The sequence below is a fragment of the Mugil cephalus genome, chromosome 10, assembly GCF_022458985.1.
Source record: "Mugil cephalus isolate CIBA_MC_2020 chromosome 10, CIBA_Mcephalus_1.1, whole genome shotgun sequence".
Taxonomy (NCBI): Eukaryota; Metazoa; Chordata; class Actinopteri; order Mugiliformes; family Mugilidae; genus Mugil; species Mugil cephalus.
The window spans coordinates 16,104,828-16,131,525 of NC_061779.1; the positions used below are offsets into that span (position 1 = coordinate 16,104,828).

Consider the following 26,698-nt stretch of genomic DNA (forward strand, 5'->3'; position numbering starts at 1 on the left):
AGACTTGACCGTCTCATGTGTGAATTGTATATTATTTGAAAATAAAAAAGACTATGATCAGAGCAGTTTTATACGATCAAACATTTGATTTTTTTATTTAGTGTAATCAAAGATTTGTTAAACTATAGAGCAGCTGACTTGGTGACATTAACCATCCTTCTCCTTGGTTTTTGTCTTCCTCTGTGTAGCCATATCTTTCAGTTTAGAGTCCAGCTTTCTTTGCAGGTAGGCCTTCTTATTGGGGTCCATGGATTTGTCTTTCGTCCCACTTCCAGCATAAAGAACGCCCTCTTTGCTGATTCTCATCCGGGCGTGACCCTTGGCTTTATCTCCACAGCCGTGAACCTAAAAAGGGTTTCCAAAGTGACATTTAAATTTTAGAACAGGAGGAGTTTAAAAATAATCCCTTTGTGTTGTTCAATTGCGCACAAAACTTGTACTGCTTGTTTGACATCATCCTCTTACCTCTGGTATGTGATGACTGAGACAGTACTGCCTGTTGCAGAACATGCAAAGCTGTCCGAGTGTCAGCACAGACGCTTTACACTTGACGAAACTGCAAACACTCTCAGCCTTCATGACGGCGCTGATGAGTGAGTCAAAGTCGTCATCTGCAGCAGCGGCAGCAGCGATGTCACAGGCGCCTGCCTTCGTCTTGGTCTTCCCTGGGAGGAAATGCAGAGTCAGACTGTTACAGTTACACAAAAACATGTTTTGTTTTTACGTTTCTAATGAAATGTTTTCGCAGCGCGAACCTTTGGCCTTCTTTGAAGTTTGTCCCTGAGCTTGATGAATGTTGTTCTGTTGCTTTTTCTTGACGGCACTTTCTTCCCTTTTCTGCTGCTCCCTCTTCATTCTCTCCAAATGTAAACTTTTCAGGTCTAACGAAGGCTGGGACGATGGCTTGATTTGAGGAGTTGCGACAGTTTCCTCTTCCACTGCTTCTTCTTCTACTGTTTTTTCTTTTTCTTCTTCTTGTGTTGGCTCCTCAGCTGGTGCTGACTTCAGGGGCCTGGAGACTGTGATGCACCTGTCGCTCCCCTCCCCTTTGCTTTCATGTACGAGACCCAGCTCCTCTGCGATCTGATGGACCAGCAGGCGGTCGTGAGAGTTGAAGGATGAAGGAAACTGGAGATCACGTCGATTTAGGTCCTTCATAAAGCTCTCCACCTGCGCTTTGATCTCAGCATATCTGTTGTTCTTCTCTTGCTCTGTCAGTGCTGTTGTGCAGGACTTTGTGTGCTTCTCTGAACTTTTGTCCTTACTGCCAGTGGATTTCTTTTGTCCTTGCTTTGCCTTACTCGAAGGCTGATCTCTCGCCTTCTGTTTGCTCGAAGTAGCGGAGGAGCTGGCAGATGTGTTCTTTGCATCTTTGTGGTCGCGGGTGTAATTCTGTGGCACGACGTCTTGAATGTATTCGAACGCCGTTCTGACCTCACCAAACTCGGTCATGTGGTTGATCAGGGATTTCAGGAAAGCGTGATTCTGGACCGTCTGCGTGTCGCACACTACAGCGATGTGGCGTCTGGCGCGCGTGACGGCAACATTTATTCTTCTGTCCTCTGCCAGAAAACCAACCTCACCTAAAACGGAGGAATAAACAAACACGTTTAAAGTGTAAATCAAAGCAGCTAATGTTCAGAAATGACACGTTAGAATCAACAGAATGTTTTATGGAGATAAGCACCTTTTCTATTGGACCGAACCAATGACAGCACGACAGCTTCTTTTTCTCTGCCCTGAAATCCATCCACTGACTTTATCTCCAGCTCTGGATGCCTGGAGGAAAGTTTCTGGCGTAAGAGATCAACCTTTAAAGTGAAAAGAAATCATCATCATTCAATTATTCCCTTTTGATTTGAAAGTGAAAGTCTGGTTTTGTGGATATATGTTTACTGTTTGCAGTCCTTTATTTAAATCTGTGACTTACTTGTAGATTGTACGGAGCAATAACAGCTATGTCTTTAGCTTTGACCCCAGCTTCAGTCAGAGCTTTTATGTGCAGTTCAACAATATCTACCTCACCTGAGGAAACGGGAAACAAGTTGTCAATTTTCATCTCAGACAAAAAGTAAAAACATCCAGTTTTTAACAGTAATTTCTTTTTAACCTTGGTTGCCTTTGGACTGCTCATCTGTGACCTCCATTTCACTCAGACCACACCCCGCCGTGTCGATAAGAAGAAGCGGCACGCTGGTCTCTTCCACAGAGGTGACTCCTGCTAGATCTCTGTTTGAACATACATTTTAAAGTTATCCGTCAGTGAAATACAAACGTGAGATATTTCCCAAGACGAAGTGGATTCTCACTTTAACAGATGTTTCTCCACCGAGCTGTGAGCGGTAAGTCTTCCTTGGTACATCTCTTTGGAGGCCCAGTCCATGATAGCGCTGTGCATGCGGTACTGAACAGTTAGCATACGCACCACAGAGTCTCCATACATCTGGATCACTCTTTCCATGAGACTCAAAGCCAAACCTTTTGATGCAGCCCTGTACGGACATAAGAGAACAACAAGACGCTTTATAAGTGTCTTTCTATCTAGAAAAATGGCTAAGAATTGGCTCAGCTCTAGAGAAAATCACTACAAGAAACATATTAAAATACAAAGAAGAAACCAGTGTTTACGCTTGTGATTTGATGGTAGGTGGTAACTGCTTGTAGTCTCCGGCCAGAATGCACTTGCGTGCTTTGAGCAGGGCAATCCAGCAGCTGCTCTCCAGGGCCTGGGCACACTCATCTATCACCACCCAATCAAAATGCTCAGCCGGCAAGAACTTCAAAGGACCGTCATCACAAGCACCTGCAGACACAGACCAGACCAGAGCTCTCCGACTGCCTTTCAAGAGTGACTTACTCTTCAATCAGGAACATTACTGACCTGTGTTGGTTGATAACACAACATCTGCACTTTTAAGGATCTGGGTGATGGCTGTTGTTTCCCTGACTTTCAGCTCCTTTCTCAGCTCCCCTATTTCTCGTTTGAAGTTCACTCGCTCTCCCTTTTCCTGCGTCTTCTTCCTTCCCATCTTGAAAAATAATATACATGATATGTCACAAATAATTTTAGATGTCAGTGGACTAGTCAGAGCACCGAACACCAAAATACTCACAAAAACTTTATCGATGTCTTTACGGATGTCAGCGATGATGTTTGCGTTGTCACTCTGAGCAAGGATGGCGTCCAGTGAATGTTTCTGGATGGACTCCAGCAGTCTGGCAGGGTGACCCAGCCTCAGGACCTTTGCCTTGCACCGGGCCAACCTCTCCACCAAATTATCCACAGCCACGTTTGAGGGGGCACAGCACAGGACCTGCACAGTCAAAAGAGCCCAGTTCAAAATCCAGACACAGACACATTAATGTACCGTAATTCAACTAATGTATCAAACTGTTTTCATATACATAAATAAATGTGACTTTCTGCACCTTTTGACCTTGTTTGACAGCTTGCAGGATGATCTCCACCACAGTGGTGGTTTTCCCGGTGCCTGGAGGTCCATGAATCACAGCTAGTTCTCTCTGTGACAGAGCAAATGACACAGCTTCTCGTTGGGAATCGTCCAAGTTTGAGTTGAAGAATTTAATCTCGTCTGATGAAAAACAAGAACAGAAAATTGCGCACACTGAATCAATTTTAACAGGGTTTGGAAATCACTGTGAACGTTATCCTTCATAGTTCTAACAATCTGATAGAAAAACTAGGAAAAACATTTTGATAAAATACATTTTTGTAAACGTTCACTAACTTTGTTGTGATGGAGAAGAAGGTTGTGAGTCTCCAAAGACAACACTGATCACGTTGGCAGCCGGTCCATTGCTGTATCCATTCAATGCGTTCAAAGCCCTACAAGCAAAAAATGCAAAGTGAAACAAGACGATTTTCATGTTGAATTACTTACATTTTATATTTCAAGTGTTACTCACCGTTTCATGCGTTTGTAGGTGACATCGTTTGCTAACTTCAAGAGGTTGTAAAGACCATCTGTATCCAAACTGAGCCCATCCTTTAACTCATCAAAAGCCACATTTATAGACCCTTGGGTGACCCTGGTCACAATCCCTGTATTGATTAGTGAGGCTGCAGTGCATCCAGAGGTGTCATACAAGCCAACTATATCACCTGTAACAAAACACATTTAACTGGATATTAGCAAAATACAAAACTCAACTTGTCAAAAGCACAGATGTTTCGTTCTTCCATCTCACCTGGTCCAAAGCTGTTGCTTGGCAGAGATGAGAAACCGAGATGCTTTCTTGGCTCTAGGGTGACAACTGTGCGGCCGTAAAGGCCTGTGGACTGACTTCCTATCTGCAGTTTCAGGAGGCAAACTCCTTTATTCTGAAGATCCTTTAGAGAAACGTTCTCCTGCCATATTCTGAGGACACAAAATAACACTTTTATCCTGCTATTTTAATATATTGCTCAATATTCACCAATTTTACAGATAAACACTGTTGTACTTGGGGAGTACTAATCAGGCTGTTAACAGAGTATAACATCATCTATTGCACTGGAACAAATATGAACTGATCATAGAACAGATCATTTATTTAAAGCACAGACTGATATTGGTAGAAAATAACATTGATACTACTAGATACTGTAGCCCCAAAGTTGATAGTACTTGCCAAAACTAAATTTAAGACATCCAAAAATCCTTTTAATATTAAATAGCTTTGCCAAGTGCATTGCTAACAAATGGCCCCTTCATGTTGCATCGTGGGGGCAGAACGACCATTCTGGAGCCTGCCCAAAACCAAGGTATAACTCACTTTAACTCTGTTGTGTCGAAATTTTATCTGTCTCCCACAAATTCCAGGAAACAAAACTGCTGGAGTGCACCTTTGTTGAACAAACCATCTCAGCATCGATGCTAATTTACATACCTGGTCTCCTCTATTTCAGCCTCCCGCTCGTCCTGTAGGAGCTCCAGTGTCTTGCACACAAACTTTTCCACAGCCATGACTTGCTAAAACAACCGAAGTGACAATCAGGACCCACAAACACAAAGTCGAACACCTACAAAGTCTAGAGCTAAAAAAAAAAAGAAAGTACTGTTTAGCATTAATGCTATGAACACTGGGTTACGATGTGTGTCTAAACTGTACATTGTGACGTACAGAGCATGTAAACCCAGACATAACCAGTCACCAGGGATGAAATCCAATTAAGTGCATTTATTTAAGCGCTATACTAAATCATAGTTTTGTATTCCTCTGCTAAAAAATAACCATTTTGTGCTGCTTTAGAGCTACATTTCAGTACTCAACTTTGTCTATGGTACAAATAAATTATCATCTGCCATTTCTTCTCTAATGTAAATGATGTTGCAGTTCCTGTTTATAGTCTACATACATTAAACACACACATAAATCTGTATAATATATTCATAGTACCTCGCTCACCTGTACATAACTCTCCATAGGCTATAAAAACAACGTACACCATACCATTTACATTTACATAATTTATGCTATACTTATGGTTAGATGTTAAATCTGCGTTTCGTTGCTCTGTACCTGTACATGTGTAATGACAATACAGTTGAATCTGATAATAATAATTATTCATATTTTACAAATGTACATTATTTGGACTATACAGTTACAACAACTAAACTTCTGCACACACACTTATAATAATAACTTACATTTAACTGACTCTTGTCAGTACAGGACCCCAGTGGAGTATTTTTGCGTTGTGGTTTTGCTACATTCAATCATACACATTTATTTCACAGCTGTATGTGATAGCCTTAATGTAGCCGACTGTTATGATACTATATTTTATTGTACATCATTGAGCATTATTATTATTATATTGTTAAGACAAAACGAGCAGGGTACACTAGTAATTTAAATGTTAAAGCTAAATGCTGACATGTTAGCTAACACCACTTTAGCCAAAAAGACACTCACCTTTTCGCGTTAAATATCTGAAGAGACGCCTAGAGAGCAGAAGGAAGAAACGTTTAAAGTTAAAGTCAGTTAAATATTCTTGAAAATATCTCCTATGACACTGCACCATGAGCTTGCTTGGCTCATGTTGTCTTCCTTGTGTGTGCTAGCAGGTTGACAAGCTCACCCCTCTATCTGCGCAGAAACGACTTTTATTTTGAAAGCCACCAAACAAACGCGGAAGTTGCTCACAGTCGCTGTGGTGGCGCTCCAGAAACACGTTGAGCTGTTGAGTTGTCAGTCAATTACAGGCGCAAATCTCCCCACCGGCAAAGCTACGTCGCTCATCGTATATTCGCGTTTAAATTGTTCTCCGTACGAAGTGAGCTGTTTTGGATTCCGCGAGGTTTCAGACGCCAGGGGGAGATGGTGGTTTTTGATCTGCCATATCTCAGTCAGGAAGGAAGCAAACCTGCAGATTTGAGCTAATCCGTTTTTTTATTTGTTTTGTTTTTTCATATTTCATTCTTACTGCCTTATTGGAGATGAAAACAACGCTCTTAGTGGTGCATGTCATCTCATGCTGCTGGCTGGTGGGAGCCACACTTTCAAAAACTGATGCAAAGAAGTCGCACAAAGCTGAAGCTGAGGTGAGTAACTTCAAGCTTTTTACCTCCAGTCTGGTATCAGATGTGCCTACTGTCAGGTCAAACAGGTCTTCTTGGGGTTTGACCCGCATGTCACTGGGCTAACCTGATTGGTCCAGAAGTGGCCCTTATCCTCTATTTATTCTGACATGATGATCTTTATCTGAAATGAGCTCTTCTTCTTCTTTGATCTCTGTTTGTTTAGACATCACCAGCTGATCTGTCTGTGCTGGACAGAGGCCTTGTTGTGACAGACGTGCAATGGAAAGACATAGTGAAGGAGGAAAAGAGACACTGTGCTACCATCAAGAAGACATTTCAAGGACCGGTGCTTGGATATGTCACACCTGTGAGTCTTAGATCCAGTCAGAAACACGTCTGCGTGCTTTTCTGTACTGCTGTTCGACTTATGATCACCGTTATCACGTTGTTGCATCAGGACACAGGAAATGGGGATAACATCTAGTTAAGGTTCTGTGCAAAAACCCACTGAAGAGTTCACATGGCTTCACGGGTGTGAGTTCACTAAATGAAGCTCTTATCTTCCAAAGTGGCTCCTCATTATTCGTATGCATTTTTGCATAGGAAAGATAAGAAATACTAACAGGGCTATATAAGACAGAACTGAAGCTGTTAGTTGACAATGAAATTGACAGAAAATGAAGGATTTGATGCGTTTCTTTGTCTGATCTGATGGTAAATTTACCAAATCTGTCAAAAAGAAACCATTTCACCATGTCACTCTTATAACATTGTGCTTTAATGTTTAATTCGTGTGAGCTACACTTACTATTTTCCCATCCTACAGTGGAACTCCCACGGTTACGACGTCGCCAAGACGTTTGGCACCAAACTGACGTCAGTGTCTCCGGTTTGGCTTCAGCTCCGCCGACGAGGACCTGAAACCTATGATGTCACAGGACTCCACGATCATGACCCAGGTAGAGCAGTGCAATTGTGGTTTATTTTACTTTAACACTCATTAAACAAACATGAGGTGCAATCTTTTTTTTTTTTTTATGTCCTCTCAGGCTGGGTCAAAGCTGTACGCAAGTCTAACAAAAAAGTCAGGATGGGTGAGTAGATGTCCTCCCCGCTGCCTATGAGTCAGCACGTCTGTTAATGTGGGTCAAGTGGTCAGACAATATTTTTGTCCTCAGTGCCTCGGCTGTTATTTGACGGCTGGTCCTACCAGGACTACATGAGCGTACTGGGGAGTGAGGATGAAATCGAGGAGCTGGGAACTGAGCTGGTGGATGTTGCAAAGGTAATTAAGTGATGTCTTTATCTTTATTTCCCATGAAACGTTGCCCTGTTTCTGCTCTGTCCCTCTGATCTGATGCTCTGACCTTTCAGACCGAAGGCTTTGATGGCTTCACGTTAGAACTGTGGAGTCAGCTGGGAGGAAACAAAAGAAAGTGAGTCATTCTGTTGACAAGTTCACATCGCAAACTCTCACATTTTGTGTTGTGTTTAATGAGCACTAAAACATTTGTATTCTTTTCTATACAGGGAACTGGTCCATTTAGTGAAACACATATGTGAGACTTTGAAAGCTAAAAAACTAGACTGCATTCTCGTTATTCCACCAGCGGTGACAAAGTGAGTGGAATTATTTTACATTCAACAGCTAAATAAATACTAAATTCCTTTATTTATTTATTATTTATTTATTTTCTCACAATTATTAGTGCGGGGCAGCCGGGCATGTTTGGCAGAGAGGAGTTTGAGCAGTTGGCGCCGGTGGTCGACGGATTCAGCCTCATGACGTACGACTACTCCAGCGGGGCCAGGTGAGTTCACTGGCACACAAAGGCAACACTGCAGCTACAAGGAGATTAGCATTAATGCTAAAAGTTTTCTGATTATATATATATATATTTTTGTTTTTAATAGACCAGGCCCGAGCTCTCCTCTGCCTTGGGTGAGAGACTGTGTTCTCCAGCTTGCACCCAACACTCAATGGAGACACAAGATCTTACTTGGACTCAATTTGTACGGCCTTGATTTTGCGAGCCAGGCAACAGAGCCGATCCTAGGCGGAAGGTAAGATAATACCGTGACTACTGCTTGAATACATGACGCAGTCTTCAAATGAGTTCTTTATGTTTGTTCTTTTGTTTAGCAGACAATAGACGGTTTAAAAATTGACTTGATGTGTCCTAAATCCCCGTAAAATAGGAGCTAAGATTCCAGGCAGTAGATATAAAGCACTAAAAAGCAAACGGCGATAATCCTTTTACTTTATGCAATCTTCTTCTGTGTTAACACCTACATTACCCACAATGCAACTTCACTCCAGGTTGAGATTTACCACTGTTATGCTAGTAGCAGCCAATCCTTAATAGATGCATTATATCAGCTCAAGAATACAGCCTTTAACACAGAGCTACTCTTTAACTCTACACACACAATTTGTTTTATGTGCTGTGATTTATTTCCACACTTTTAAGCTCAAGTTACTTGTAATTCATGATTTGTTATTATATGAAATATTCCTCACAAAAAAAAAGGCTCAAACTTTAAGCTTTGAAGGTAACACACTCTTGTACAAGGCGTGGTTTGACCAGGTTTGAGTGACACTGGCCGCAACGACCTCACAACTCTTAACTCACACACTTATTGATTTAGCTATTAAGGTATTGATTTAAATGTTGCTAAACACTGGTGGTGGTGTTTTCCAATAAAGCTCAGCCCTCAACAAACCAGTCATAAGAGGAAGGACTAAAAAAAAAAAAAAACATGTACAAAAAAACAGCTATTTTGATTTTTGGGGACACATTTTTCTCTTCATAAAAATAAGTGGAAAGAAGTCCTGCTCCTGAGAATTCAGAAAGATGCTTGTTGGGTTTTAATTTTTAGTGTCTTTAACTCTCTGCACTTTTGCCGTTTCCTGCAGATACATTGAGATTTTGCGAGAACACAGGCCAAAAATTCTCTGGGATGACAATGCTGCAGAGCATTATTTGAATTACAGGTACTGATTTCATTACATTTGGACTCGTTAACTCCTGGAAGCATCTCTTAACAAGATCTGTCCCTCCCCTTTCATGCCAGGAACAATGCTATCAAGCATGTGGTGTACTATCCATCACTGAAGGTAAAACACATGAACTTTTTAAGCAAATTTAAAAAAACAACAACATAATTATCCTCTTTTAACGCCATTTTAATTATTTTACAGTCAGTCTACATGAGGATCTCTTTAGCCACTGAACTAGGAACAGGAATTTCCTTATGGGAACTGGGACAAGGACTGGATTATTTTTACGACCTCCTATGAGAGTTGGACTTGCAGGTGAAGACTGGAGCTTGGATTATCAGCACATGGATTTTTCTTTTCCATTGAACATGGTCCTGTACAGTTTTTTTTGTCCTTAGTCTCTCTGAGCGGCTGAAATGAACTCTGAAATGAGCCACTGACGGGGTTTAGTTAATGCTCAACTTGTTTGAGGATCACAAAAGTGTTGGGAAATCACGACGCCTTGAATGAAACTGGGGTTTGCTTATTTAAAAAGTCCTTTCGGCCAACAATAGGTACTTCAGTAAGTTTTATTTCTTTTCAGTGATATTGTGAAACAAGTGCATTTCAGTCAGAGTGCGGTGCATTTAACAACAGACGGTGCATGATTATCGGTATGTACTCAGTTAAACTGAAGTGAATTCATTTAGTTTGGAACCTGCAGCATCTCTCCAGCCCAAATCCTGAAACCATCTCTGCTCTCGGATCTAGCTGCGCTTGCTGAGAAGTTTCATCCGTCATCAGGAAAACATCTGCTTCTTTTCATCGTTTTTAATATTCAGATCAAAACATTAGATCGCGTGGCTTTTATTAGGTTTATAATAACAGCATTGACAAGTAATGTGGTGCTATTTGCTGTTTTGCCAAACATCTGTTCTGACCAGCATCTTCCAATATTTGTTACATGAATATAAATGTGGGACAACGCACTCCTGGTGTCACTTTGTTCATTTTTTTTATTTGGCATTACAAAGCAAGATTAGATTATTTACAGCAAGTGAGGTTGACTGCATATTCTGTCCGGTTATTAGGTGTCTGTCTATGACTGTGTGCACGGCATCTTCTTGACTTGCTGGAAAACAAACAAACAAGGTGGTTTTAGAAACAATGATCAGGCATTTTTACTAATTTAGCGCTGAGTGCTCCGCGGGTCAGCTCACCTGTGTATGATCCACCACTGTCTTTTACAAAGTCCTCTACAATCAAGGGCAGGTTGGCAAAGTCAGGCCTCCGCACCAGTTCAAACACTGACGGCTTTGAAGAAACAGTTAATGAATAAATGAACACATGGTCACTGTATAAATGTGTTTTATCCTCTACTATGTTTAAATAATACTAACCCCTGTTAGGCTGTAGCCACTGAAAATCCACGTCTGTCCGTCAGTGGCACAACACAGCGCCGACACTCCCTGACCCAGCGCGCACACAGGCTCTGCACGGAGAAGGACACGGAGTGTTTATACAAAAGACAATCGGATTAAGCACTCGCTGCTTTTAAAAACGAGCCCCAAACTCACTTTGCTGAGAGATGAAGTGTGTGAGAATGCGGTGCAGAGAGCCGCTGTGCGCCAGGTCGTTTGGCGCTCCAGGGCAGTCTGGGATGAGGAGCGCCTGGTATCGGGCACCTTGAAAAGGTCGTCGTGACATGAGTGAGCCCAAACAGCAACAGCAACAACAGCAGTGATGAAGACATCCAAAATAGGTATGAAATTAATCTTCTCACCATCGATAGATTCAAGTTTGGCCGGTGTTGCGTAGGGTTTCACGTTGAAGTCCTGCACCCATCTAGCTGTACTTTCATCCACTCCAACAAAGTCTATTGGCTTCCCCTGTAATTCAAAGAAACACTCAGGTTGTTATGATTAAACACATCATTAAGGTGTATGATAATTATTAACCCATGGACACTAATGTTTAAATGGGAGTTTTCTTACACATTGTTTCTGAAATTCCAGGAGCATCCCTGCAAACATGACTCAGCTATACTATCTACTTTGACATGTTTCTCAAATATTGGAATATTTTACTCCTGGAAAATATTTCCAACCAAGGTATCTGACAGTTTGAGCACCTACGTCAAGCTGAATGGGGGAAAAGGTGGTTTGTCATCCTTCCATCCTTATCTATTACCACTCATTCTGTAGAAGGTGAACTAAACAGCTTTCTATCACACTATTCAGATTTTGGGCTTTCTTCAAGCAGTTAAAGCTTTTCAAATGATAAAATACGTATATTTATTATGGGTAATATTTTCGAGTTTTAGAAAATGTCATTATTTTTTAACGAGTTGTTTATTTTTTGTACGAAAAAATTCTGACTCAAAGGCAAATAATTTGCATATTTTGGGACACGTTTTTTTTCTTTTTCTTTTCTTCCAATAGGTCTTTAGTTTAATCAAGTTTTCCCACCTGGCCCAGCTTTAAAAGAGAATTTAAAAAAACATTATTTTTTACTCTTTTCATGGGCAAAACGTGACGGAATAACGTGCTGAGGTCACAGATCATGGTTCACTGAAGTTGACGTTTTTTGTTTTTTTCACCCCAGGTATTAAGTATAGTCTCTTACCCCGGGAGTGGCTGTCTGGAGGTTAAACGCTGAGCTGCAGAGACTGAAGGACTGATGGAAAGACTTTGCTGACACCCCTGAATGAATGAACAAAACACGTCATTTTAAACACGCATCAGAATACGCAGCTCTGTGTTTGTTGAGCTAGCTGTAGCAAGCGGTGACCACAGCCAACAGGGAAATGAATGACTAAACCAAACTCCATCTGTCTACTATCACGAGTGGACACACCTTGAGGAGAAGCACTCGCCACTATGAGACAGGTTGGTTTCGCAGACATTTCATTAGCCTTTGCTTGACGTAAATAAGAAAAATATTTGTGGGTGAAACGGTGCAAAAGAAATAGGCAAAGAGGAAGTGCAGTCACCTGACAACAACATCCGCTCACGTAACTTCAAAATAAAAGTTCGATATTAAAGGGAAGAAAACAGATCTGACACATTGACTGGGAATAGAAAAAGATAGGCACCGTTTATTTGGATCAGGACAAAGAAATAATATGTTTTATCTATATATTTAGTTATATCTTTCATAAAGTGAACAAGACAAGCACTGATAGCAAAATCAGCCACAGCATGCTCATAATTCTCTGCTTTTACATATGGCTTTTTGGTTATAAGTTCATTCATGCACCCTGTGATAACACAATATGTAGGATGCACACAGCGTGCAAAGAAATTTTGCTTGAAACAAAGCGCAGCGCTGTCCAGCAGCCTTACAGTGTCTCTAGTGTGTGTATTTTGTGTCACAATTTGTAGTGATAACTTCACAGCACTACAGAATTGTGAAAATATTTGGGGTTTTACAATAATGCCTCAAACATTATACAGTTCATAATGTCAAGTCAGTATGGATCTTCTTTCAGATTCCGATAGAGGCAGCACGTGAACATCATCCCCACCAGCTGTAAGAAAAGAGACACGAGGAACTTGTGAGTTCCACACAGGTACAAACGTTGTTCACAGTTCAGCCTGCTTGCAATTTGCACAACGTTAAAACTGAATTTGTATTTTGCTCAGTGGATAGGATTTTACCTGTAGAAATGCAATCCCTATACCCACTGCACCGAGGACATACAATTGACTCTGGATGAAGTCCTCTAATTTCGTGATACAGCCCCCCTGGTAAAAAGAGAAATGGAAAGATATTAAAACCTTGTTAAAAACGGAACATTTAGCCAACGGAGAGTTCTGCCCACCTCCACCCTGTAGATGTTGGAAGGATGGTCCCTGCGGCCGCAGAGTTCACTGGGAGTTTTACAGCAGCTATCAGGAACAAGCTGTCCACTCTTTCCTGCCTGGATCCACGCACTGTCCCTCCAGTCTGAGAAGTTGTGACTGCCACAACACTTAAACTGCGAGGGAGACGGGTCAGGGAAGAACAAAGGAAAGAAAATAAATGAGAAAATGTTGACTGTAACTCTGAGCCATTTCATGCCTTTAAAATGATCCGATAAACAAATAATATCACTCTTCCACACCTCCTGTTGGAGTTTGTCCACTGCCTCAGTGATGCTTTCCTCTCCTGGCTGCTTGTATTTCTGCTGCATGGTAACCCTCAGATTCTGCTTGAGCTCCTCATCCAGCTGTCAACCAGACAGAAAAACTTAAAGGCAGGAAAAAAAAATCTGTCCCTTGCAAATCTCCTCCCATCAATAAAAATATCCCCAGGTCAAGTTACTTTCCCCTGTAACATTCCAGTCTACCTGTGCAATGCCCACGCACGCATAACTCAGAATATATGACCCCACTCCCTATTTCGCATCAAATAAAACCTGATTCTGCTGCTACACACATCAACCTGTTATAAAAACAGACTGATAAGAAAAGGAAACACATGGCAACAGATTACCTGTTGGCAGAAAGGGAAACACTGGAGCAAGAAGAGGGGGGGAAGAAAGAGAGGTATAAGAAGGATGAAAAAACAGGACAAATGAAGAGCATGCACAGAAAGGCGTGCAGAGCAGATTTCACAACAGAGTGCAGCCACCGGGGCAATACATGGGTGTAAGAGTTTAAGAATAGAAATGATGGAAAACAAGAAATGGTTTTTGAAATCACATGAAGGGCTAGTGGAACGAACAATACAGAAAATGCAGGCAGAAAGCAAAAGGTCAGCCGCAGTGACATTTAAAAATAGTAGAAAAAAAAACACACACATATATATATATATATATATATACATATATATAATAAAAATAAAATCATCTAGCCACGCCATGTTTAGACTGAAAATGACGTTATGTTGGACTAACACCAGTCCTATATATGCTTTGGTCTGATACGTGTCTATACACGTACAAACAGACTGTAAAGCACATTACCTCTTGGTAGTTGATGTAGGCCAGGACACCAGCAATGATCTCCAGCAGGAAAATACAGAGTAACAAGATCAAATACTGTAGAGGAAATACATGAAATGTTATATTATATACATTACAGACAGGAATGTGCTAACATGTGGAATTCATTCATGCAGTAGGGATATTGTCAGTGACGAAGGCATCTGTTCGTGGCTAAAAAGAAACGAAATACGAGCAATACTCCCGAGAGTAACAGGTTAAACTGCGTGGAAGGAAGTGATTCATTGCGTAGGTTGTGGGGGGTGTGAAAATATACATAACGTCAGGTTTGCTTTTGAATGTTATCCTCTCGCCGCGCGTGTCTGTCTCTCTCTCTCTTACACCCTTCACTCCAAGCAGCCGCCTGCGATGCCCTTCATTCCTCTGGCGTGACCCGCACTCTAAATGTAAACTCTTAAAGACACACTCTGCGTGACTTTGTCTGTTATATCTGACAGGCATGCCTGACATAATGAGCTGCGCCGAATGCAGACAGACGAGACAGAAGGTCACCTGGGATTAACTTTCAATACACGACTCGGGCTCGGCGCTGTGTGTGTGTGTGTGTGTAAACAGGAACTAAAAAGTGTCTTAGTTTCTGATTTGACATAATTAAATGGGGTTTGAGCTTCAGCAGTGTGAAGTCAAACAACCAGGGTAAACAGTGTTTTGTGGGACCGGTCACTTTACCACAATCAAAAGGCTCTTCATCTCCTTCAGGGTGGCACAGCATCCGATTATCCCGGTCACTATGACAATGAGTCCAGCAGCTATCAGGATGTAAGCCGAGGCTGAGTAGAAGCCGGAGTTCAGTAAACTTATGTAGTCGCTCTTTTCCACCAGAGTCCACACGCCCACTGCCAACACAGCCCCTCCTGCCAGCTGACAAAACACACGCTTGCTATCAGCTCAATCCAAACCAGATGCTCATATCAAAAAAGCACCCACATAGTTTTAGCTCCCAAAATTTGACGATGATGCAAACGGGACAACGCCTTATACTCCCACTGTAAGCCTCAAGAGAAGTGCAGCTACTATTATTTGAGGCACATTAATCTGCATGGTGCATACTTTGTGGTTGGGAGTGACGGATTAGTCAATCCTTAAGGACGGAAGGAAATTGAAGTTAAAGAACTAAAAATAATAGAAGTGGGATTGTCTTTGAAAAACAGTTAATAATGTTTGCAGTTTTTTCCCCCTTTGGCTCCACAGAAACTACTGCAGTCTATTTTATAACAGCGAGAATTAATCTCAGTGTCATAAAAGGGTCGTTTTCATCAGTATCGATGGCAAATGAGTCGAAGCATGGCTTTCAACTTGAAGTTAATTATTGCTACCTAGCACATTAATAATTATCACAGCTTTCACTGGAGCCCTTAATGGTTTGTTCCTGCTGGTTAACTTACCCAGAAAAGGATGTTGAAGAGAAAGAGCAGATATTTCAGGCAAACTGTCCCACAGGTGTTTGTTTTTTCACGTCGAGCTTCCATTCTGAAAAAAAGAAAAAGAAAAGAAAAAAAAAGGACACAAATCCAAATATAAAACTCCCAAGACTTTCTCTGGAGAGGATTAAATGGCACAACTCAATCTCCCCCTAGGGAGTAAACAGAAGATGCTGTGAGTGCAGACCGTACCTCTTAGTTCCTCTCATAGTATGCTTAATATCACACAGCTTTCTGCTTAAGCCTATTTATTTCTGATTGAGATTAGTTGCAGTTCACATTTAGGAATTTCCTCTTTCAGTTTGCCTTAGTTCCACCTTTAGTGCGAAGCGTCTACTGGCTGGGGCTCAAACTTGACTGCAGCGCACATTTGTACATTTAACCTGTGGCTAACGGGAGACTGAACCGTGTCGTGCATTTCAAGTTGGTTTTAACAGAGCGATAGAAAGAGCTCACCGATGAAATCAAATATGTTGTGGGCAAAACATACTTAACAACTTGTGTCACATGTCATCCAGCAGACAGATATATACCGAATGTCCCCATCTCAGTAACTTAAGCTGATGGGCTCACTCTTCAGTGACACACTGTTGACATTTTAGTCTTTACTTTGAGATTTAGTCAAAGTCCGCTTTTATCCTATCCTAAACTGAACTTCCTTTGCTTCTATTATAAGAGACGTTGTGACCCTTAGCATCATGGGAGACGGGGGATTTTAAAGTTTCAGACACTGGTGAATATTTCTTTTTGCAAAGCAAATCAAGAAAGGGTAAAGTGACAACAGATGTGAAATGGTGAATACATTCAAAACGTGAACTCATAAGAATTTAGGGGTATAGAAAATGTGCAAATACGACTGAAAACAATACCCTAATGGTCAACATTCAGAGTTATTTTTAACCCATTGTGTCATGGAAAAATTGCTCTCGCTTTCCGCTGAGGCCAAAATACTCCTACCTGATTTTAGCTGGTGGGCCCCCGAAGGATGTAGATTATCGGGGTAACGTCTTCCCGGATCCCACTAACCCCCGTGTCACCGTGCTACTGTCTCTGAAGGTTAGCTGCAACAGTGTAAGCTCTCAGCTTACACAGCCAGACCCAAGCCTCCTACCAAAGCGTCTGACAGCCTGTCCTCTTTTGGCAGGGCAGGCAGCTCGCCCCTCCACATGCGGCTATACGGAGGACTAGTCTGCCCCCAGCTGGTTTCTCATGCACCTCAGCTGTACCGGCCTGAAGAAAACTCTTCAGTTATTTGAAAAAGACCATGACACAAAAGGAGTCATTAAAAATATATTTCACTTTATGTTTTCTAAAAGTTACATAACGACTTATTCAGTAAACGTATTCACAGAAAGGCGACGCTGTCAAGTTAATACGAGTGACCCCAGGACCTCGATGAGCCGGCGTTGCCGTGGATACAGCATTGCTCCACTGAACCGGGACGCCTGGAAGTTTTTTAGTAACAAGTCTTTTCAGTCGTCCGCTGTTCATGTACAGCAACTTCTTCTAGCTTTGTCCTCGGTCAGTGAAAGTGCACCTTGACATTGTTGATCGTGTAGTGTAACCAAAATCCTAAAATGATGGGAAAAAAAAGAAATAAAACGCCCAATAAATAACTAGTAATAACTAAACGTGGTCATTATTCAGTTACAATTATTTTACTACTTTTGTCCATTTTTTGTCCAAAATCAAAAATAAATCCTGATTAAAGAAATTGATCAAGATAAAATTATAAAAAATATGCCTTCTCTGCATTAATTTAGTGTCTGTAAATATACTTGGGGTTTGGACTGTTTGTCAGACAAAACAAGCTAGGTTATTTAAAGGCTGACATTTTGCCTTATCACAGTTCAGGCTGTGATAAGTCAAAATATCAGGCTTTAAATAGAGCTTGTGTATTAATGGGATAATAATTGTCCCAGTAAGTCGATTAATCACAATGTACAAAGGCAAGACCTCCCTAAATGTAACCATTATTAAGAACTTCCCTTACAGTGACAAGTAAAAATGGTTTCTGTGCAAAACTGTGTGACGTAGTTTTCAAAAGATGTAAAACTACAAACGGCCCCAGAAACCTGCATATAGGTAAACCAACACAGTCTGTGTAAAGGTTTCAACAAAAACTGACTCTTTGTGAAAATAGGACTGTATTTCAGGACTGTGTTTTTTTTATTTTAAAGTGGCAGCTGGGTGTGGTGACAATAAAAAAGTACTAATATATGTACAAACATTCGATCTAATTCAGGGGTCTTCAGCGTTTTTCAGGCTAAGGGCCCCAAACTGAAGGAGAAACCAGGACGGGACCCGCTACCTACTATATGTGTTCTATATCAAACTCGGCCTAGTGCTATTTATACATATGCATCATTATCATCATTGTGCATTGAATATTAGGCTGTAAAAAGGGGCGGGGCCTGCTGTGTACAGGAGGCTTAGATTGACAGGTCTAGTGCGGCGCTCTGTGTGAAACTGTGTGTTGTTGAGACAACTCCTGTATCGCTGCAGGTGTAAGCAGGGGAAAGTGTTGACTGAAAGATAACGTCTTCTGGCTCAATTTATCCCTTTACTGAAAAATGTTGGATTAATGTGTATAGAAATTTAAATTTGTGGGGGAAACTTAAAAAAATAAATAAATAAAAATGTCTAATCAGCCAATGATTTTGCGTCCCCCCTGCAGTGTACCTCTGCAGACCCCCTAGGGGTCATGGACCCCCTGTTGAAGACCTATGATCTAGATTATATGAAGGCTATTAAGTAATAATAATAATAATAATAATAATAATAATTTAAAAACAAACAAACAAACAAACAAAAAATGAAATGCGGTGCCTTACCCAGCCAGGTGAGTCATGAGCTCGTCCATGTTACGTCCAGTCTTGGCACTGCACTCATAAAACAAAGCCTGGTGCTGCTGTATAAACCAATATGTTTAAAATACAGTTTATATGATTTATTTAAAAGTAATTTTCCTACTTTAGCAGCTACTTTAGGAGTAAATCACTGCGGTAAGTGGCCTGGATATTCAAATGCGTCTCACCTCTGCCAGCCTCTGCCCCTCTCTTGATGTCACTTTTCTGCTGTGACCGTCTGCCGCGTCCAGTTTGTTCCCCAGCAGCATCATTACGGCACCTTCACACATTTTCTCCTAAGGCAGACATGCAGGTTACGTGAACCGTGGTTATTTTATCAAACGTATACCAGTGTGCAGACATGCCATTACACTGTTTTTGACGCGCCAACATCAAAAAGAATAAAATTAAGACTTAAGATGTCACCATTGTTTGCTGAGATTCAAACTACACCTTTCCGGCAATAAACTGCATGTGTATTCAAATTAGGACGAAATGTTTTGCATGTTTTTACATCCACGGTAACTCCACCTGCTCACCTTAACCGAGTCTATCCAGCCTCTCACCGCGGTGAAGGAGGCCGAGTTAGTTATGTCATACATGGCAAGGACGCCGTCAGCCTTTCTGTAGTATTGTTCGGTGATGCTACGGTACCTGAAAAATAAGTAAGAAGAGTAACAATTAAAACACAACACGCACACCCACTAAAAACAACAACATAAAAAAAAGCAGTTTCCTAACCTCTCCTGCCCTGCGGTGTCCCAGAGCTGCAGGGTGATGGTGGTGGAGTCCACAGTTAAAGTCTTCATCTGAAAATCTATACCTAAAAACAAACCAAGCCACGTGGTTTCACATTTGCCTTGTAAACGTTGCTCAGCCATAACATTATGACCATCGACGAGTGAAGTGAGTAATTATCTCGTTACCGTGGCATCTACCAGTGGATGGGATATATTAGACGACAAGGGAACATCCTCAACGTTGATGTGATAGAAGCAGGAAAAAATGGGCAAACTGTGTTGTCTACATATTTGGGCCATTGTCACAATAGGCCTGTGAGCATTGTAACTGAATCACAGATCCAGTCTGATGAATCGTGTTTTCTTTTGCATAGATGGCTGGGTGCATGTGCATCACTTACCTGGGAAACACGTGGCACCTGTATGAACTATGGGAAGCTTGAAGACCTTAGGTCCTACCATTCGTGTGGATGTTACCTACCTATGTTACCTAGGCAATGTGGCGGACCATGTGCACCCTTTCATGGAAATTATATTCCCTGATGGCAGCATAATGCACTCTGCCACGAAGTAATAATCGTCCAGGGACTGGTTTGAGGAATGAATACAAGGTCTTAAATTGGCCTCCAGATTTCTCCAAAAGTTGTTGAGGCAAAAGTCAAAACTAGACAATACTAGGCATGTGGTCATAATGTTATTGCTGATTGTTCCTTTTATATTTACTTCAACAATCTTCAAGAAAAGAATGCTAGTAATAATAAAAAAATAAAAAAGCTTACCAACAGTGGTGCTCATTTGACTGTAGAAGTGTCCTGTGCAGTAGTGCCTGATGAAGGAGGTCTTACCCACCCCTGAGTTACCCAGAAATACCACCTTGAACACTCGCTGGGGATTGACAGTGTTGCTCTAAAGTGCAGGTAAAGGGACCAAACGTCACATTTTTATATCAATCTGATATTTCAGTTTTTAAGAGGGACAATGTTTTTGCTTGATAACAGCTTTCCCCTGCTATAATTACTGCTCTTTTTTAATCTCTGCTATTAAACGTAAGGTTGTAGTGGAAAATGTGTGTATTTGCAGATTTAATATTTTCCCTACCTGAGTTTGGGTCTGTTCAACAACCTCACACCTGTCTCTACATGACCGTTGGTGCCTCTTGGAGGAATTTGTCACCCCTCTCATTTTGTCCTGCTCCAACTCATCGGAAGAGCTCAGCTGTCTTCAGAATCAACGAATACACAAAATTAGTGCCTTCCTTTCCCGTGGCCGTCTGCCACGTCACTGCAAACATGACAAATGTACGTGGTCGGTCATACAAACCTTTTCACGGGCTTGTCTGGCAGTAAGTAGTTACCTATGACTGACCCTTTCTTCTGCAAGGGTACTGAGGCATTTGGAGTCTAAAAGGTTTTTGTGGAAGGCAGAAGAAATGGTTTTATTAAGATTTTATAGGTGTGAATAGATTTTGAGTATTAATACATGGATGAACTATTGCACGTGTCAAAGAAACATCAATTAACTCTATCTCTGTAGTAATAGGTAGATTATAGGAATGCAGTCCAAATGTGGTATTTATGTGGTATTTATTCTGTTCCAAGTAATTTAACATCGTAATCATTTATCAACAATACAAATATTTGTTTACACTGTATATCACATGACAAGAAAAAAATATACACAAAATGACTAACAAGAACTTGTTTTGTTGTGGTCACTCCTTTTTTTTTGCATTCTTGGCCTTTAAAATTAAAATCCACAACAACATTCATCTACAGTGAACAGTTTTGGCAACAATACTATATATTAATATTCTCAAAGATTGCATATGGGACACGTAAATACTGATCCGCTTTAGATCACTTGCATAAATAGTGCAACAATGACTAATACACATACTGTATATATCTATATATACACTTGTTCCTTCAGGTTGACATAGGACCACGTAAATGCCAAATCCTTCACTGACCACGTCCACGGAAAAACAACATTGCAAATACTGTGCTAGTGACATTAATCAATAACCAAAAATAACAGCTGCCCATAGAAATAGTCATTGTCCAGAGGATGGAAGTTATGAAGCGTGAAGGGATTCCAGGACTTAGCTTAAAGGCTGATAAACCTGCTGTGTCCACGGCACACAAAAGTCTTCATTGAGGTAATAAGTTAATGGCAGATGAGGAAGGACAGAGTGTCTGTGACTAACCCTCTTCTGAGACTGCTGGGCGTCCTTCTCGTCTCGCAGCATTTTGTTCATATCCCTGACACAGAAAGAGTCATGGATTCAAGTGCATTGACTGATAAGAGTTTGATGAAGGAAGTTAAATTGAAACAGCAGCTCTTTAGACTTACCTCAGTATCTCCAGCTGTCTCAAGAGACTGTCCTTCTCTTTCTTCATGTTTCTTGATACTTTCATCACGTTTCTACGGTGAACCAGACAAAGCACAGATTAAAGCTGGTGAGACTGTATATTTTTCTCATATACCATGAAAATACATGATGATAACTTGTCGTGTATCTAAAGTCTACATGTCTGTGAAGGTTTTCAGTCATTCAGGTCATAGTAACCCAAAAGGCGTTGAATAAAGGCAACAGGACTTGTACAATTATTATTTTTTGTATGCTGTGGACACAGCAGGGCTCAGCAGGTCAATCATTGCTTTCATTAGTGATTTGTGAAGAGTCTTCACAAATCGATGGACTTCAGGCTTAGTGTCTCAAAGAGGATAAAAGGTCAGACTAACATCTTGGTAGTTTGGTCGTTTTATGAGACTTTTTGAAAAATACAGATTTACACCAGCCTGATCCTTTAAAACAGTCAAATGTCAAAGTGCAAATATATTTAAATATTTTTCAAAACTATGCCGAACACATTTTTCACTTACAGTATTTACCCCCTTTAGGGTTAAGATTTCTAGTGACTACTACTCTGGTCTTGTTCAGCCTGCTTCACTGTATTTAACAGGAGATCACATGACTACCGTACAGTGTATTTAGAGTTCTTTATCAACACCAATGAAACAGACACATTCTAATAAAACAATCTTAAGCTAAAACAGGTTTGTCTGTTATTTAGCCTAGCTAAATAAAATGGGGTTGTAAAAACAATCAACGCGTGTCAGTACACACAGACAATACAACGCCTCCTTATGTTGAATTAACAGCTCTTTTAGTTATTTTGAAGAAGCTATGAATGCCATAAGATTTAGTTATATCATAAATTATCTTTCTTTGCGGAGGAATGCTAAAAACTGATCATCATTAAAATAATATAATGTGGTTTTAAAATTGAAATTCCTCTTGTGATCTTGGTCGGTCACCTCTGTCTGGCCACTTGCTCCTCGGCAGCGCTGTGCTGTATTGAGTTGAGTTGACTCAGAGCGTCCTCCAGCTGCTCTCTGCTGCTCTCCACCTGCTCCTGTAGCTGCATGTTGAGGCTCCTCAGCTGCAGGTTCTGCTCCTTAATGTTTGCTTGCTCGAGGCCTAGCTGCCGGATTCTGGTCTCGAGCTAACGACAAAAGCCTTTTAACATTAACCTTTGACACTTCTCCGAAGTAACACCCGGTATCATTTGGATGCCTACCTCTTTGTGTTTGCTCATCATGTTCTCCAGTTCTTGCTCACGCATCCTCAGCTCCTCTTCTAGCTGTACCCCTCTCTGCTTCAGTTTAATACTGTCCTTGATTTCACAACAAATAAATCAAATTAACACTCTTGTCAAACGGCACAACAGCAAACCAGGACACGTCTGTACCTCCGCCAAGCGTTTCTCCTTCTCCTCTCTGATTTGGTTTTCCATTTCTTCATATATGGACCGAACAATCTCATCATGTTCAGTCTCCCGTCTGAAAAGAAACAAAAGAGGGATTCATTTTGTGGACTCGACGTGAGCCAAATGGCAGTTAGAGTGACTGTGGTGGGAGGAAGCAGAGACCTGCGTAGAACTTGTTCTAGGCTGTCTCTTTCTCTGATGGTGTCCTGTAAATGGGACACGGCGTGGACCAGGACCCCCTCCAGGACAGTCAGCAGCTCCGGCCTGTCTCTCTGGAGCTCACACCACAGGGAACGTAGATCCTGTTGACTGATACACAACACAATCCAACCTTAACTGAACAACATCACAGAGACGGCACCGTGAAATATATTACGGCCACTAATATATTTCTTTACTTGTACATTATGGCATGTTTAGTATGACCTGCACAAAGTATGATTACTTTAAAAATGACTCATCTTAAATATTTGAATTATTTGCTCAACAAAAAGTTTTGGACATTTTAAATCTTCGTATACAGTATACACACCCTTTGCTAATTTTATTAGGTACACAATCTAATACAGGCAATAATACAACTTCATATTAAGTTGAAGTAAAGTGTTAAGTAGTTATTGTTGGTATTCTAATGGAAAATACTTAAAGTATTGGAGTTCTTGCCTCAAAATATCCCGGCGCTGCTGATATGCAAATACCAGGCAGCAGAAGAATGCTTCCTCTGTGTGCTAAAAGGATAAACTCTCACTTATAAAATCTCAGTAGTTCAACTAAAACGTATACTTAGACCAGCTTCTGAGGCTTTTTGGAAGGTGTGCGCGAATGTTTAAAGATGCCCACGGTGCTATATCGTACTGTACAAGTCAATGTATAACTCTTGATGCAACGTAATGGCAATAAACTTGTGATCTCACTCTTTGAAAAGTTTGTCGGCACCGAGCTCCATTAGTATGCTTTCGAATCTGGCTGCAGTGGGGTCCTGGGACCAGTCCACCCCATCCACATCCTCTTCTGTATCCTCTTGACTTAGCTCAGTCGTCTCTTCCAGCCCAACCAACTCGCCTGCACCGCAGAGAAGAGAAAAGGACACGTTTATTTTTTTTAGAGGAGCTTTTTTACATAGGTCTAAAACCGCTGCACTAAAACATACTACACTCACCAAGCCCTGTGTTAAATTCAATAGGAGTGAGGAATCCATTACTCTTTCGGTCCAGACTTTCAAACACTGTCTCCAGCTGTTCAGGGGACAGTGGCAACTCTCCCTCCAGCCTCTGACAAAGAAAAGACCGAAGGTTCAACACTGTAGTCAGCTTAAATCTTGTTATTCTGCCACATTAAACCGATTACCTGCATATCCCGTTTTGTGATGAACCCTTTCCCCTCTTTATCGCACAGGAGAAACAGCTCTCTGGCCTTGCCCATCGTCTCTGCCTGTGGGCTTAACGGCACCGCTTCCCTGGTGCGCGGCGAAACCAGCGGACTGCGTCCCCGACTCGGCCTGGGGCTCCCAGCTGGTAGGCTGCGCAGTCGTGGACTGGCTGGCACTGCCTCCCCGCTGCCTTGACCCACCAGGACTTCACCATCATTCAGCCACTTAGACATTACTGCACAGAGACAGACGACACGGTGTTGATGTGTCTATCCCTATACTTCCTACTTGCACATGTCGGCCTCTTGTTACGTCGTCTGGGGCAAATTAGACAAAATATGAGACACTAACTTTTAACTGTCTCCACGAACTAGAGTGAATTTAATGACATTTTAGGTTTAGTTTTTACTAGTGACGCCAGATATGGGAAGCAGGCTGTACAGGTCCTCCCTTGTCAAACATGAGACTCAGAACAAACTTACTGCTGGGACTGTACGCATGCCGAGATCAGCAGTAGGTCACGTCCATATACAACACATTTTAAAGCTGTTATAGCGATTAATTAAGGTAGCAATTCAGGTGAACTGACTTTACACACAGCCAGCTGCCATCGGTGTTTATTTAGATGAGGGGAATTCAGCCTGTCAATGAGCACCAGGATGTGTAGAGGGTAAAAAAACAGGACAGTGTCATGTGAGAAGAATCACTGTGTACTTGAAGGGGAGGGTGGATAGCTCCGGGAGAGGAGATGCAAATAAAGCATTTGCAGTTGTTTGCATTGTCAGAACCACCACAACTGCAAACAATTTTCGCTCTTGAGAACTATGGCACAAGCATGCATAAAAGGTGATTTGTGAGGGACACAAGCACCGGGAGGACCATATCATCGTAAATCATAAACAGTTCTGAGTTTGAACTGCAGTGAAAACGGTGGAGGGGGAGATATTTCTGGGGCTGGTCATGTTAAAGTGCACGCGTAATTGAAAACAACCTACAACATTTAATGAAATATTGCCTCGCCTTCTTATCTCTCCAGCCTTGCTATCTATAAAAGATAAAACGCAAATAAAAACATGTAGTACTAATGGCAGTAAATTATCTTCCTGATGATCTTTGAAAGCTTCAAAAATTTCTGTATAACACTGGAATCCCAGATAAGACACTTATGTAAACATCGCATGTTAAGGATTTTGTATGTCTAGTCGGACTCCCATTTAGCCAACAGCCACGCCAAAGGTCAAATAAACTTCAATACATTTAACACACTATTTAGCGAGGTGGTGTCAGTGCAGGGTGCTCTCACGCATTCGGGGAAAGCGACAGATTGTCCACAACACATAAAAACTTTCGGTCATACTTTAACGGGTCACTGAAAGACCACAATCTGCCTGACAATGTGGGTTCACTTTGAACATATGTTGCCTGAAAACACGATGACAGCGCCGATGAGAAAACAGTAAGTTAAACAGACTTAAATGTTGGGAAGTGCAAGTTAAATAACAATTTTAAGCACAAACTAGAGAAGCTACGGTGAATTGCATGGCAAAGATTACGCCAAAGTTTTGAACAACGTATCAATTCGAGGAAAACAAAACCAGCACTGTAGCCTACATTTATTATTAAAGGAGCAAAGAACCCCATGCAACCAACGAACAGCCGACTGTTAATCTACAATTGCAGAGATATACTGAATACAAACATTGTCTTATATTTCAGTTGTCATATTAAAGGTAAACGAAACCGGAGAAACTTTTAATGACTACTCACCTACGGAGTACTGGACGCAGGTGTCCAATACCTTTGATCTCCTCACAGTTACTCAGGCGCGGGTTCACTTCAGCCGCTGAGTGGCAGTAGAGACTTCGTGCAATTGCAGGCTACCGTAATGTCTGGTAGGGTCCAGAAAGTGAGCAAAATAAGTTCCACTAAATTAATTTCCATAGTTTCATCTCTTTCAAATCTAGTTACAAGCAGTACAAGTAATGAAAAGTTAAACTTCTGCTAAATCGATGCGCGTACAACACATGTAGCAATTCCTGTTATGTTAGA

General features: G+C 41.3%; 5 protein-coding genes across 7 annotated transcripts; 1 reads left to right on the forward strand and 4 right to left on the reverse strand.

The window, feature by feature from the left end:
* Positions 1-66: 66 nt before the first annotated feature.
* ighmbp2 (immunoglobulin mu DNA binding protein 2) lies at positions 67-6,110 on the reverse strand. The gene is made up of 16 exons (XM_047595808.1): positions 5,923-6,110; positions 4,891-4,969; positions 4,210-4,379; positions 3,928-4,123; positions 3,750-3,847; positions 3,430-3,593; positions 3,114-3,314; positions 2,882-3,029; positions 2,629-2,803; positions 2,310-2,492; positions 2,111-2,229; positions 1,931-2,025; positions 1,688-1,811; positions 756-1,583; positions 466-665; positions 67-345 (listed from the first exon to the last, which is right to left on the reverse strand). Exons 1-16 carry the CDS (start codon positions 6,029-6,031, stop codon positions 148-150), a joined length of 3,087 nt encoding a protein of 1,028 aa, XP_047451764.1. The 5' UTR covers positions 6,032-6,110; the 3' UTR covers positions 67-147.
* A 67-nt stretch (positions 6,111-6,177) lies between these two features.
* chid1 (chitinase domain containing 1) lies at positions 6,178-10,499 on the forward strand. The gene is made up of 12 exons (XM_047595815.1): positions 6,178-6,551; positions 6,754-6,897; positions 7,357-7,489; positions 7,580-7,624; positions 7,709-7,815; positions 7,905-7,966; positions 8,061-8,150; positions 8,240-8,341; positions 8,445-8,594; positions 9,448-9,525; positions 9,606-9,648; positions 9,733-10,499. The coding sequence occupies exons 1-12, from the start codon at positions 6,447-6,449 to the stop codon at positions 9,829-9,831; spliced, it is 1,158 nt and encodes a 385-aa protein (XP_047451771.1). The 5' UTR covers positions 6,178-6,446; the 3' UTR covers positions 9,832-10,499.
* A 7-nt stretch (positions 10,500-10,506) lies between these two features.
* Positions 10,507-12,567, reverse strand: gatd1 (glutamine amidotransferase class 1 domain containing 1). The gene is made up of 7 exons (XM_047595819.1): positions 12,367-12,567; positions 12,136-12,212; positions 11,294-11,399; positions 11,088-11,195; positions 10,911-11,002; positions 10,731-10,824; positions 10,507-10,642 (listed from the first exon to the last, which is right to left on the reverse strand). The coding sequence occupies exons 1-7, from the start codon at positions 12,413-12,415 to the stop codon at positions 10,527-10,529; spliced, it is 642 nt and encodes a 213-aa protein (XP_047451775.1). The 5' UTR covers positions 12,416-12,567; the 3' UTR covers positions 10,507-10,526.
* A 14-nt stretch (positions 12,568-12,581) lies between these two features.
* cd151 (CD151 molecule) lies at positions 12,582-17,050 on the reverse strand. 2 transcript variants are annotated; one of them, XM_047595816.1, is made up of 9 exons: positions 16,876-17,050; positions 15,883-15,967; positions 15,167-15,358; positions 14,459-14,533; positions 13,987-14,007; positions 13,616-13,720; positions 13,334-13,489; positions 13,170-13,256; positions 12,582-13,039 (listed from the first exon to the last, which is right to left on the reverse strand). In XM_047595816.1, the coding sequence occupies exons 2-9, from the start codon at positions 15,964-15,966 to the stop codon at positions 12,980-12,982; spliced, it is 780 nt and encodes a 259-aa protein (XP_047451772.1). In that variant the 5' UTR covers position 15,967; positions 16,876-17,050; the 3' UTR covers positions 12,582-12,979. The 2 variants fall into 2 exon arrangements, with proteins under 2 accessions (XP_047451772.1, XP_047451773.1); XM_047595817.1 differs by lacking the exon at positions 13,987-14,007.
* A 144-nt stretch (positions 17,051-17,194) lies between these two features.
* On the reverse strand, positions 17,195-26,550 carry cracr2b (calcium release activated channel regulator 2B). 2 transcript variants are annotated; one of them, XM_047595810.1, is made up of 18 exons: positions 26,417-26,550; positions 24,628-24,884; positions 24,440-24,551; positions 24,195-24,342; positions 23,443-23,589; positions 23,263-23,353; positions 23,092-23,187; positions 22,829-23,016; positions 21,860-21,931; positions 21,714-21,768; positions 20,828-20,907; positions 20,606-20,726; positions 20,287-20,413; positions 19,509-19,590; positions 19,307-19,421; positions 18,956-19,063; positions 18,753-18,826; positions 17,195-17,490 (listed from the first exon to the last, which is right to left on the reverse strand). In XM_047595810.1, exons 2-18 carry the CDS (start codon positions 24,880-24,882, stop codon positions 17,406-17,408), a joined length of 1,956 nt encoding a protein of 651 aa, XP_047451766.1. In that variant the 5' UTR covers positions 24,883-24,884; positions 26,417-26,550; the 3' UTR covers positions 17,195-17,405. The 2 variants fall into 2 exon arrangements, with proteins under 2 accessions (XP_047451766.1, XP_047451765.1); XM_047595809.1 differs by having other exon boundaries at positions 18,753-18,829; positions 26,417-26,549.
* Between the last annotated feature and the right edge of the window lie 148 nt (positions 26,551-26,698).